Source organism: Silurus aristotelis (assembly GCF_946808225.1).
Source record: "Silurus aristotelis genome assembly, chromosome: 14".
Taxonomy (NCBI): Eukaryota; Metazoa; Chordata; class Actinopteri; order Siluriformes; family Siluridae; genus Silurus; species Silurus aristotelis.
Window position 1 is genome coordinate 21,008,178 of NC_139587.1, and position 14,143 is coordinate 21,022,320.

At 38.8% G+C, this 14,143-nt stretch overlaps 1 protein-coding gene across 1 annotated transcript in view; it reads left to right on the plus strand.

Moving 5' to 3' along the window:
• Positions 1–2,333: 2,333 nt before the first annotated feature.
• slit3 (slit homolog 3) overlaps positions 2,334–14,143 on the plus strand; it is a 162,509-nt gene continuing 150,699 nt past the window's right edge. Inside the window, exons 1-2 of the mRNA XM_083560686.1 lie at positions 2,334–3,158; positions 13,006–13,077. Of these exons, the coding sequence (XP_083416812.1) occupies positions 2,965–3,158; positions 13,006–13,077 (266 nt within the window). The 5' untranslated portion in view covers positions 2,334–2,964. The remainder of the gene's footprint in view (positions 3,159–13,005; positions 13,078–14,143) is intronic.

The following is a 14,143-nucleotide window of genomic DNA, read 5'->3' on the forward strand; positions in this document are numbered from 1 at the left end:
TTCTTCAAAGAAACAACAGATGGATAGAGGGAGAGAGTGGAAGAGAGAGAGAAAAGCAAAGGAAAGGAGAGAAATGAAAAGTCTATAAGGTCAAAATGTGTGTTTCTATTTGCTCTTAAAAGAAATAATGTAAGTGAATTAGTCTGGCAGATGGCTGCTGATTCAATCTGCTCAGTCTGTTAAACAAGTCTCCTCTGGATGTCTATATTGAAGCCCAGAGCTCAGACAACCAGGATTTAATGAAGCTATCCACTTCCACTCAATCCACTCTGTTCTCCATTTCCCTAACATAGTTTTTAATCCGATTTCCCCGTATCATGTTAAGGTACACACTCTTCTGGGGAATACTAAGGCCTGGTTGAAGAAAACAAAACAGCTGCCATTGAAATGTATGTAACATGAAATACATACTGTATATATATACACATAGCCTGTATCCTCACTTTGTTGAGGGACATTAAGCATAAGCTCCTTATGTGATACAGTTTGTATATATTTTGGATGGGAACATGAATGTAATGCACCTTAAAAAAATAAATAGACCCTGAACAACACAGATGAGAATCTTTATAAACATCTGTGCGATTCAGTGATTTATTTTTGTAATGTTTCCTTAAAATTCGTTCATCAAAACGTGGCAAACGTTTCATTTTCATTGCCGGTTGCAATTACCACTGGTACCAGTGACACCACATGCAATTAGCTCTTGTTTCATCACTTTCTAAAAGACCATACAGGAACACTTTGTCCCTATAGCTTGTATGTTTTCCTCTGTGTCAAGAAAGGATCCAAATTTTAGAACTTTTTGCTAATGCGGCAGGCATTGTGCTAGCCGTCTCGTACGTCACAATCTAGCCATTAATCTCAGCCATAACTCAGCACCGCATTCTGTATACTATATACTCCAGTGCTTCTATGCTAGATATCACATTATCATGGTGTGGAACATAACAGGAAATTGTCTGTGGGCAAAAAATAAATTTTTGTGTTTTTGTTTTAGGCTTTAACAATGAACCCTGCTTATTGATCCTTATCCTTATGTTTGAGGTTGGTCACATCTTTTCTTAACAAACACCACTGTACTATTTTACACAAAAAGGTTTTTGAATACTGAAATTTTTTAAAAACAAACGCAGTATCACAGTAACACAATCTTGAATATTTGATATTCAAGATTCTAAACTATGACTATGCAAATGTGTGATGTTGACCATGATAATTGCTTTGTACAAAAGGTCAGTGTTTTTCCTCATGCCTAATCGCATACGTTCAGACAACACACATGGATTTTATCTGAAGTAGATTGTACGGATCGGCAGGAGTTGGCGAGTATAAAAATAAGGTCAATATTTCTTTTTTTTCTATCACGTTAGTTGTATAACTTGATTTGAAGCATTTTTACTGGTGGTCGCTCTGTGACATCAGTGCGGCACACAACCGCTAACTTCACACAGGAACGGCATCAATAAACCACAGGAGAGCATCTTAAGGTCTACCTTCCTATAATCACATCCCAAATGGTATTAATATAAACATGCTGTAGCCTATTTAATCTGTTGCAGGGTGAGTTAGTTGTCTTTTTCATGACCATTCTTTACCTTTCCAGTCATTGAAGTACAAAAGATGTCCCCTTGAGGGAACCACCCCAGTGAGAAGGGATGGTACAGTTTAGTAAAACCCTAGATTTGGTTGATTCTGAGAGGGTATGGAAGCAATTTATAACACGGTTGTTTTACTTTCTGACCAGAGGAGGGCACTGCGGCTGCAAAATGTTGAGCTTTGAGGGGGGGAAATCAGTTCATGGACTTGTCTAATCACAAAAAGAGGAAACCTCTGTGTTTTTTTTTTTTTTTCTCGGGGATGGCACAAAAATAGTTTGACTCAGCAAGTACGGTCGAGTTTTTCTAAGAAATCCCGCAAGCCACTTTTTTTTCTCTTTTTTTTCTTTCCAAGCAGGTTTCATTAGTGCATATACAGATGTGCTGCTAAACATAGAATTCTACTGGAGGGCCAAAAAAAAAAAAAATCATTCACTGTCGTTTTCCTCTAATCACCTTGAAATGGGATAATAAAAAAAAAAACGATATTATATCTATATATATTAACCTTTAATTTTGTATTACACCCGTATATAATCCCCCGTATAAATAAATCACCGAACAAACTAACAAACATAAATATATAAATAAATAAATAAATAAATAAATAAATAAATAAATAAATAAATAATATGGAAACTTTTTTAGATACCAAACATCCTCCGGAGAGCCAGTAAGAGTGTGGAGCGCAGATTTTTGGGGGCTGGGTTGTGTGTGTGTGTGTGTGTGTGTGTGTGTGTGTGTGTGTGTGTGTGTGTGTGTGTGTGTCTAATTTGTGTGTGTGTGTGTGTGTGCGGGCGTGCGGCGCGCGCGCGCGCGCAACTTCTCAGAGTGAACGCGCAAACTTTACCCGCGCACCTCCAGAAGTTTCTCCTCGTGCGTCTGTGTGTCTTTCTGAACTTCTCCAACTGAGGATTTGCTGCTCGGATCAACTCAATGGAAATTTTTTTTCTATGTGCTAAGGAGACTAATTAAGACGCTTCTTTTTGAATTTGTTCACTCGCACGTACATACGAACGCACGCGCAAAAAAAAAGAGGAATATTATACCCGTTAGAGTTTGATGTTGCCGGATTTCGACTGCGCACCTATGCCCGGGTCAGCGGTATGAGATGCGGATGAATGGAGATTTAAACTTTTGTTGAGTGAAGTCCACGCGTCTTGGAGGAGTTTTTGGATAACTTGCGGAGAATTGAAATTGAATTCGATTTGTAATTTTTTTTTTTATTATTCATTATTCTTTTTTTTTTTCCGGAACGGAACCGATTTTGGAACAGACACGGGATATTTTCTAAAAAAAAATAAAACAAAAACCATTTTTTCCCCCATCTTTCTCTTGCCCCTTGCGAGCCCCAGCTGTGGGTACGATGGCACCGGGTGCGCGCGACATGCGCCCGGGTCTCCAGCGCGGCTTCTTATTGGCTCTGCTGTGCGGCTTGCTGTGCCTGGTCGCGACGCGCGCGTGTCCGCACAAGTGCAGCTGCTCGGGCTCGCACGTAGACTGCCAGGCGCAGGGATTCAAGAGTGTACCGAGGGGCATTCCGAGAAACACCGAGCGTCTGTGAGTAGCGCCATGGATGCACAGCACTGCTTTGCACGCCCGTCCGTATCGCACGAGCGTTCCTGGAGCAGCCTGCGCATGCTTTTTCTTCTTCTTCTTCTTCTTCTTCTTCTTCTTCTTCTTCTTCTTCTTCATTTTCATTCTCATGTTCATGCTCATGTGCATTCAAATAGTTGATCAAACATCCCACATTGCAACTCAGCAAAAGTTCTTAGGATGCTTAGTGTGTGTACAAAATGTGTGTCTCAATACACTACCTGCGCAACACAATACACTATAATATTGCAATACTGTGTACTGAACGATGCACAGAATCCTACATGCAATATCACACCTATCCCAGGTATAGTCACTCTCGCATCCTGCATTGATTATCCTTGTTGCATTAGATAAATAGATCCATTTACCCATCTTATCAATTATTATAATGATTTAAATGCATCAGAATAAATCTTGCACTCAGGTCATGCATGTTGATTCATTCAGAGTCAGTTAATTTAGTGCTAACAAACAGTAAAACAGAGGTTACACTAAATCGGGCAAAAGACAGAAATAAACTGCTCTTTCTAAATTACCAGGCAAAGCTGATGTGATTAAACACAACAAGATGTGCAATCATCTCAATAATGAAATAATCAGCAATGATTCAGGACCAAAATGAAGACGAACTGCTATTATTTGTCTATGTGATGAAAAGGATTACTGTTAGTAAGTGAGAAAATATAATTACTAGTACATAGGAACATGATTTTATGAATGCTGGTAGACTTGTATAATGTGTCATGTGATTTAATGTAAAGTGACATACAAACACTACAGGCTTTGAGTTGAGTGTGTAGTGTAGTAGTTGGGTTCTCTATAGGGATCTATTAGAGGAGATGTGAAGACTGGATAACCTGTTACACTACTGAATGCAGGGTAAAGAAATATAGACCAGCATGACAACCTTCTTTTAAAAAAAAAAAAGAAAAGAAGATTGAAAAGAAAAGTCAGAGCTTATGAAGTCTATAAACACAGTGAATGAGATGGATAGATTTATGAGAACTCAAAATGTGTTTGTGTGCATGTGGGTGTGTGATTTGCCATTTATATAGCCTATCATAGCCTTGGCAATGTTAGTACAACAAAAGCCAAAACGGCAATGAGTACAAAATAATGACATATTGTGCAGCCCCAAGAGTCCAGCTGGATACACATGAACACTGTGCGAACGCTGATTTCATTCAGAGTTATACTAACAGTGTGGGTTTGGCCGAGAGACGATACATTTTTTTAAGAGAAAAATTTAATTAAAATGTGATTAATAAATGAATATTATTTACAATTGCGGTTCTGTTCACATTTTCCCCTCAAAATACAGCCCAGGAACTAACAGCTTCATGCTGATGTGCTGTAACTTGTGAAATCTATTGCAGTTATTCAAGCGTTTCAAACACGATGTGGCCTTTCAGGACTTTTTTTTTCTTAGTGGTCAGATGTAGAGGGTTAAACGGTTTGCTTTGGCATTAGCTGAAGCCGTTGTGATATATGCATGCGTTTACGGCGCTCTCAACTGTAACTTGAATGCTGTAGTGTTATAAGTCTGAGGGATATTTTGTCTACAAATCTAGTTCTGTTTCTCTCATGTCACTAGCAAGTTTACACTACATGTTTATTATATATAATATATAAACAAAAGTAATTATATTTACTGACATACATGCAAACAGCATAATGAGTAGGAGATGTACGTGCCATAATACATAATTTTGCCAGCATTCATATCTATTTTTTTTTTTTTTTTTTTTGAAAAAAAAAAATATATATACAAATAATTTTGCTTTAAAATTCTTTAATGTTTAAAGATTCTGTCCATCAAATATCCTTAATCAAGTTTTCAAAAAGCTTTAAAATGATATTGCAATTTTTTTTATCCCTGATTTTGTAAACATTAATTTTATGTTTTATACATTTCAATTTTATCCATCAAATTAAAATGCTATTTTCTGTGAATGCATCATGAAATACATCACAATTTTAACCGCAGGGTTTTTTGACCTGTGTATCCTGTGTAAAGTCCATGTGAAGCGATATAAATGTAGTTGAATTTATTTTCACAGTAGGGTGTTTAATTGTTTACTTGATCAGGTTTGGGTCTTGGTGAAACACCTTGAAACTTGACTGAATATTCCCGAATTTGTCCGTAAGGCTGTGTTAATGATGACTTGTATGTTGTTAGATTTAGAAACTAGTTTGTGAAGTGAAAAGTGAAAGAGGCCTTGAGTTGAAGCCAATCTATAAAGTATGGTTTCACGAGCTTTTAAAGTCCAGGTGTGGGCTACATCTCTTTTGGGGGTGGTTTACACATGGCCGCTGGTCCTGTAACACCCTGCAGTGTTGACAGAAGTGTAATGAGGCTGTCTCATGAACACGTTTAGTGGATAGCTGATGGATGTTTACTCTAAAATGTTACCTTTTGTTGAGAGCATATATGATTTCTCACTCAGTGATTGGGGGTCTGTCCATCAAACACACCCACACACATATTCTGTTATTCTTTCTCACACACACATGTGTGCGCACTCTCACTTGCACATGTGTGCATGCAGTTGCACACAAACACACACAAACACACACACACACACACACACACACACACACATACACAGGCTGACTGACAGTTTACACAGTGGCCGGTCGCTTTCGCTCTTCGCACTTCAGAAGCACAATGTGGCACATTGTGGCTGGCGCAGCACGCTGCTGGCTTTCATCAGAAGTCCACACTAAAATGAGAGAGATCGAAAGAATGAGCCAAATGCCATTCCCGGTCCCTTTACACCCCCTGCATGCCTCAGTGTATTTCACGAAGAAGAAGGAGTGGGAATGGCATCCTCTCTTTCTGAAACTATATGCAGGTTCTCGAATGTGCTCAGATGTTCACACAGCCAAAAATGGGCATCTGTATCTGTTTCTCCAAAGATTTTAATGTTTTTTTTACAGATCACCGAGCTGGACAAAACATAAATAAGTGGACACTCAAATGTGTTAAATTTTTTACAGAATGGATAAATATATCCGCATAAGTTTTAATAGTCAAAAAACAACATGCGTTAAGCTCTAAAGCATCCTTCAAAAATCGTGTTGTCACAACACATCTTGAGTTAAATGAAAATAAATTGCATTCTTCTATTTTGGTCAGGAGTAGGTGCAGCTCAGAGGCATGAGAAGCACGTGTGTGTGTATTTGTAGTGCTGAGGTTTAAGCTAACAGCCGCTTGGTCTGGAGACTGGGTTTGTGGTCTTCAGGGTCCTCCTAAACCAAGCACAACATAAGAGCAGCATGTGTGAATTCTGCGCATGGGTGAACGTCTGTAGTGATGCCTGCCAGGCAGCTGCTGACTCTGCTGGCGGGCATGGACTTCTGGGAAACATCAGGAACCAAACGTCTTTGCCAGGACTGGCAGTAAAGATTGTATGCTTTTCACGAAAGATTTGGCTGGAGAGCAACAAGTCAAAGTCATTGATGCCCTTGATAGGGTCTGAGTGAAAAAAGGAGGGATATTGAGGTCTGTACAGGTCTCCAAGTGTGTGTCATGCTTTAGTCCAAGACTGGGTTTGATCGTGTGCATGCATCGCGGCAGTCTCAGGTTAACAAGGGCCTGTTTTTGTTATGGGAGCTTTGTCACCAAAGCAACATGTCAAAACCCAGACTTTGCCTTTTTTAGCCTAGCCGGATGCGATACATTTATCCAGACTACACACACACATGATACATCTTGGCATGTTCTACCATTCTCACAGTAACAGAAGCTAAATTAGGGCCCCCAACACAGTGGTTTGCATCTAGCAACCTATTAAACAAAAGGATCAAGACGGAATTTCTTTGTAATCCATCAGGATGCTGCCACGCCCGAGTGGTTTGAATTCGGAGCAGCCTCCGAATTGTCCTCATCAGATCCAGGAGCTGACCCTTTCAGCTTTGATGAGATTTACATGAGCCATCCGTTGAACCAGGAGCTGGCCTGGTTTTAAACAAGTCTCCTGCTGAATAAACAGAAGCTGTGGAGATCTGGCAGGGCTGCCATTCTTAAATATGGTCAGGATGCTCAGGGTTTATTTTGTTTCGGCTGTTCCCCCCATGAGATGACGTCCATAGACGAATGCTACACTCACTTTATTTGTTCCTATTGGTATTTCTTGCTTTGTTCTTGGTTTGTTTTTGGCTGCTCCCATGGTGCTGGGATATGGATGGGTCCTGTGAGGCTTTGCTGTCATTTATGTCTTTTGCAAAGAAGCCTTGAAAATGCCTTGTAACTCCTCAACCATTTGTTTCTGCTGAATTTAAGAATTTGTAGACAAACAAACGTTTGGACGTCTGAGCTATCATTTGCCAGTGTTTGTGGAAATCAAACGAACTTGAGAGTAAACAGACACAAAGAAAATATGAAACAATTCATTTTTTTCTGGTCTGCTTAATGTACTGAGAGCGACCTTTTGCCAGGAATGCAGTTACATGATATGGGAATGATAATATTTACTAAACAAAAGTCTCCCTGAGACAGAACCCTCCCAGATACAATGAGAAGTATAACCTTTTACTGACACATTCCCTCTTGTGCAGAATCTGCCAAAAGTTCTGATGATGTAGATACTTTTCTCTTTGGCCTGTGATGTGATCTCTAACGGCAATGAATTAAAAGGGGTTCCAGCATGGTGACTTTTTTTAGAAATGCTCTCTGTAGTCATCAGATCTGGTTTGTAATGAACATGTCAGCAACTCAGTCTGACATCTGATCCTACACCAGGAGCTAATTCAGTTAGATTTTATTTGAACACTAATTACTAGACTTCTCAGCCTGTTTTTACCATTTTTTACCACTGTGAAGGGCAAAGCAAAAAGTTTTCGGGATCTGCTAAATTTGAAACTCAAACCAAATTTTGCCACTGATGGTGTAGACAACAGTGAGGCTGTGCAGAGCTGTCATAGTTATTGTAGTGTCCTTAAGAACTTATGCCCGGTGGAGACGTGTGGCGACCACATGACGGTCTGCTGCTGGCAGATGAAAGACAAGAAGGCTGATCTTTTATTCCGTCTATGGTGGGGGTCATAAACTACTATTTGATCTTGCATAAGTGTGAACAAACAAGACAAACAGGGTGTTGTGAATGCAGGAGAGCTTTGCATTAGGTGTTCAACTCTGCAACAAAGAGTTAATACGATAAGGATTGCATTAGCAGCACAAGTTTACATTAACTCTATTATATCTAATATAAACTGTTGCTGTAATGCATCATGGAGAGGTTGCAGAAATTAAATGTAACTGATTCATTAAAGGTAGAGAGTATCTGTGTCATGCAGCATTATCATCGTTATTTGTATTTGTTTAATTGTTCTAATATTCATGTATGTAATCATTATTTAGAGCGGAAGTAGTTTAGACCTGAAGGTTCTATCAAAATCTTCCAAGAAGCTGTGATGCAGTGGTGTCGCTCGTTAATATGGCCTCCTTTAAGTGACTTTTCATTACAATGCTTGTATGATTTTCTAGGAAGCTCCTCTTTCAATAACGACAGAGAATTTTCATTTCAAAAATAATAACCTTCACAGTGGAAGTATAAGGTAATATACTTAAAATTTATTGAATTTAACTTCAGCAGAGATAATGTATGCTTTGTAGACAGCACATAGTCAGTCCTGGCTATATAGAGAGACCGATCTGTAAAGAAATATGTGTGCACTACTGTTAACTTGTTTTGTATTCAAAAAGAAGAAAAATCTGCTTTGACTTCTTTGTCCAGTGCCAAGACCGTTTGAGCTAGTTTCAAGTCTTTTTGTATTTCTGTGTTCTAGAGATGTTTGTTGGAGTGGGTTATTTTTTTTGTTTAAACTTGGCAACCCCTGGCTGTGAGTTTCACACTCCGACTTCCACAATCTACATGGAAGTAGAAACTTCTTTTATTTTCCAGTGGGATCCCAGTCCCCATGCACATAACTCACTGTTTCACAGGTCAAAGTAAGTCTCAATATGAAGATACAAATGAGTGTAATGTTTATTTAGATTATTCATTTAGAAGCTGTCATCACTTTTTCCGAATAATATGTTTGTATTTGGTTATATACTCAGTAGACATCACACTGAAAAATTGCTGATCTAAATTCTTATCGGTTACTCTTACATGTGTTTTTCTATGTCCCATTTGCATTTTTAGTTGAGTCGACTCAATTGTTTTAAAGAAGGAGTAGGAAGGTACAATAAGCAGAAATGACTGTACATCTGACCTTCTATTTTTTTGTCTTTTAAATCAAATAAGTACACGAAGCCGAAACGACTAGGGGTAATTAAATTACTAAAATCATTTGAGTGAACCCAACTGTACATGGTTTAGAATGCGGTTGTCTCACATGCTGCCAGAGACAGAATATTCCACAGATGAAAACCACCCGGGCCGGGGCAAACTCAAGAAGAGCAACTCAATTAGGATTTCAACCAGCGTTTTGAAGCTTTGCGGAGGAAATGGAGCATACCTATCTGCTTCTTGTGGATCCAGACACGTTGGCTTAAGAGAAAATAACAGGAGATTGCGGCGGGAAGTGCTTTGTGAGTGAGGGATTGTGTAGAGGGACACGAAGCTGCTTCTGTGTTTTCATAAACATTCTTCTGCCGTGACTTTAAGGGTTTAAGGGATCTTGAGGATAAATCACCTTCTTACCGCAGCTTGATTCACGAAGCAACTCACATTTCCACATTGCTTGCCTTTTTATATACTGTAACTGCTGTGTGAGATCTGAAGCAAATTCTGTGCAGTCATGCTGCATGCAGGCTTACGGTGGCTTACAGTTTGCCTGTTGGTTTAATAACCTCGAGTGGGTGGTGAGCCTCAGGGGGAAACACTGTTAGTTCAGAGCACCTGCCATTCAAAATGTCACTTTATCCCTTTTACAACAATACGAGGGAGAACAAAAGACAGTGGGGGGGCCAGCTTTATCTCTGACCCCCCAGCTTGTCAAAGTGACTTTAGGATTCAGTTGTGGCACTTCTTACTTAACTCCCTAGGCTGTTGAACATATAGTGTAGCCTAGTGACAGAGAGAAGGATGGTTGGATTAGCAGAGAGGGCAGTTTAAAAACAGAGGCAGAAAAGATAACGTGTTTAGATTTATCACTCTGAGCTGGTAAGAAATGAATGGACAGGACAGGAATGGCAAATAATAGGACTTAACTCAGAGCTTTTCTGTTTAAATCATTGGCTTAACACATTACCACTTGCAGAACTGCATTTCTTTTTCTGTTAGTTTGAGCTCCAACACATTATTCATAATAGTGAACAATATTTGTCTATGTTTTGACTTATAACTGAATCACGCACTGGGAATTACAGGCGTTAAGATTAACAGGAATGATGGCAGAAAGAAACGTGGATTTAAAGTAAGAAATTGTTTTAGATCAGGCCCTAAATCAGTCATTTGTGTAACACGTTCGCTTAAATGTACCCTTCAAAACACCCCTTATGGCTAAAACGTTAGAATACCAATTATCCAAAATGCACACTTTTCTCATGAACAAAAAATGACGGATAGGCCCACGTCCAGCGTTTCCATTCACGAGCCCTTTCCTGAGCAGCTCATGTGTTTTGTTAAACCTACATTGCAAGATGTCGTTCTGGTGCATTTGAGAAAGGCAGATCCATTTTTGGCATGGCTCATGTAGAATATAGATGTATAAGGGAAGAGAAATTGCAGAGGAATGTGCTGTGAGAATGAAAGAGAGAGAGAGAGAGAGAGAGAGAGAGAGAGAGAGCGAGAGAGAGAGAGAAAGGAGATTTGGTTAGTGCATGCCGTGTCTCTACAGTGCCTGTACACTATAATATATCTACAATATGGCTCATATTAGTGCCCCTGATGTGCATTTTGTGGAGTATGGGAAGTCTTTTGAAATTCAATATGCCCTTAAATCAGATTTATAAATGTTTATTTATATTAAGTGAACCACACTGGGCCAAGTGGAGATTGGCCTGTGTGCGTATATGTATTTGTCTGTGCATATACTGTATGTGTGTGTGTGTGTGTGTGTGTGTGTGTGTGTGTGTGTGTGTGTGTGTGTGTGTGTGTGTGTGTGTGTGTGTGTGTGTGTGTGTGTGTGTGTGCTTCAGACTCAAACCCCTACAGTGTGGTCTACAGGAACTTCAGTGCTACATATTTTTTGGAGGGCTGAGCATGACTTTATCTTCAGTATATACATTAGTAGATACAGTACAAATATAGATAAGGTAATAGCCTGGAAATAAGATAACTACTGGCCTCCCGAGGCCGATTTCTTAGATGTATCAAGAGCGATATATTTATATAGTCTCTTTTTTTCCCTAATACTCTGAGCTTTCTTTGCATTTCAGCTTACATACTTCTGCAATGGCTGAATACAGACATGACTGACAAATCATCTGGCTTGTTTTTGCGGCCTGTAATTAAAAACAAGAGCAATATGATTGATGCCATGTAGGTCTGTTTGAATGCTGCAGATCACTGGTGGATGACGGGTGGAACAGATCGTTCTGTTTTTGTGTTTTTCGTACAGCGTGTTAGTGTGCGTGACTCAGTGTGGCTTTGCACTGGAACTGCAGATGGGTGCATCAATCCTGAATATTGATCTGTATTGGTCCTGACATTTTTTAATGGAATCAAGAAGAAAAAGCAAATTTTTTTATATATATATATATATATATATATATATATATATATATATATATATATATATATATATATATATATATATATATAAAAATGCAGTATATATAAATGCAGTATATATAAATGCAGTATATATATATATATATATATATATATATATATATATATATATATTTATATATATATATATATATATATATATATATATATATATATATTTTTTTTTTTTGTTCTTCTTCAGGCATGGAAACCAGTTACTATTACAGTGCCATAGTTATGTAGCTGGAAAGTGGACAATTTAAAGAGATGCATGGTTACACTGTTTTTGTTTATAAGTTGTTCAGAATAAACAACTGCACAGCTCGGCTCTGCTCTTTCTCAGCCATGCCATATAATCCATCCAAATTTAGTTATTTTCTCCTGTATAGTTAGCATACACTATCCTGAGTATTTATTGTTCTGTTTGGTTATTGTACAATTTGTTACTTGTCTGACAATATCACATATTTATCTTAATGCTGTTCTGTAAACCTGGCACTGTATTATTTATTGTATGTTGCATCACGGGCTGGAGTGACAAAGCCTATGGCTGTTCATTGCAGGACAGCACAAAAGCACGCAGATACACACACACACACACACACACACACACAAACACACACACACACACACACACACACACACACACACACACACAAACACACACACACACACACACACACACACACACATTTATTCCTACGGGTATTTGTATTTCCTTTCATAGAAATTGTTTGATTTTATTTGTTTAGACAGCCTTAGTTTAAAAAATCTAAAGTTTCAATTGTATTTATTACCAATATTACTTAGAGGAAATGGGATAAGGAAATTATATTAGCAGTGTTTAATGAGAAGCAAAGTGGCTTAGAGGATCTTCCTTTAACAGGGTGCTTATGAAGGCCGAAAATGAGCGCTCAGTCTTAGGCAGCTCTTTCAGAACTTGACCTCAACAGCCTTGATGTCTCCTGAAAGACTCACAGCATCCAAATACAAAAGTCTTGAGACATCTGGATGTTTAAAATTTATTTTAAGAGTCTAAGAGCATCTTATTCAGTGAACTGAGATTAAAGTATTCCTGTGATAATTGTGATGCTCTAATGATGTGATGATCTAATTTGTCCCCCCCCCCCTCTTTTTTTTAACAGAGACCTGGACAGGAATAACATCACAAGGATCACCAAGGTGGACTTCTCTGGACTCAAAAACCTCCGTGTTCTGTAAGTTTTTTTTCCCAGGCTTAAAAAATCTATTCAGTTCCGAAGTGTGAATTTGTCAAAACCTGCACGTGTTTTACTTGTGGCACAGGAAAGGATTAATATAGCACACATCATAATAAAACATAGTGACATTTAATCTGAGTCAATCCGACACATTCAACACGACCTTCACCGAGCGGGAAGTCGCTGTATCGTATTCAGTCAGGCTTCAAACCTGTACTGAAGTCTAAGAGACACGGAAGTGTGCATTTTACACATCGGCTAAACTGAACTAAAATAAACAGCTTACAGCTGGTCGTGCCGTGCCACGCGTCATGCTCGAACTAGTGTAGTAGGCAGCACAGTGCTCAAAGGAAAATCAAATCACTGTTCTTTGTGTTGTTTAACAACTGAGCAAAGGCATGTAGTGTGGCATTTAGGTAAAAAATAAACATGAAAAAAAGATAAATGAATGAATGACGACAAGTGGCGGCTGCCATGGTGTATCTGTATAGACAGCTCTGTACTGAACCCCGAGAAACCAACCAGGATGGGACACATCTGATAAGAGCATGCAGGTTTCACTGCTGAAAACTTAAAGGGTAAAGCCTGGTGTGCAGACCCGGCGTCTCCCATAAGACTTTCGCCTAGTTAGCGCTAAAGGCAAGAACAACACAACGTACTCTTTAAATACCATGTGTGTTAGCTCAGGCTCTGATGGTGAAAGTCCTCGTCTCCCCCTTTCTACTTTTTTTTTTCATCCCTGTGAAGCTTAGGTGTTTGCCTGTGTCCCATATGTTTCTAGAGAATACTTCAAAACCGTTGAGGGCGAGTGGCTGAGAATTGATGCAAAAGAAACATGTAGTATTTCTCACTGCTCACCAAAGCCCATCTGGAGCGAATTGAATAAAATGACTTTTAATGCCAATACATAAAAGCAGCAGGCAACTCATCCCCCATTTGTATTGAAAAAAACAAAGCTGGAATATTTTTTAGTTCTTAAGATATAATATGCATTTCTTATCAGAACAGAATGCAGTTGTTGCAGGTGACTGAAGTTAATTAATTGTCATTTTCTTCCTATCTG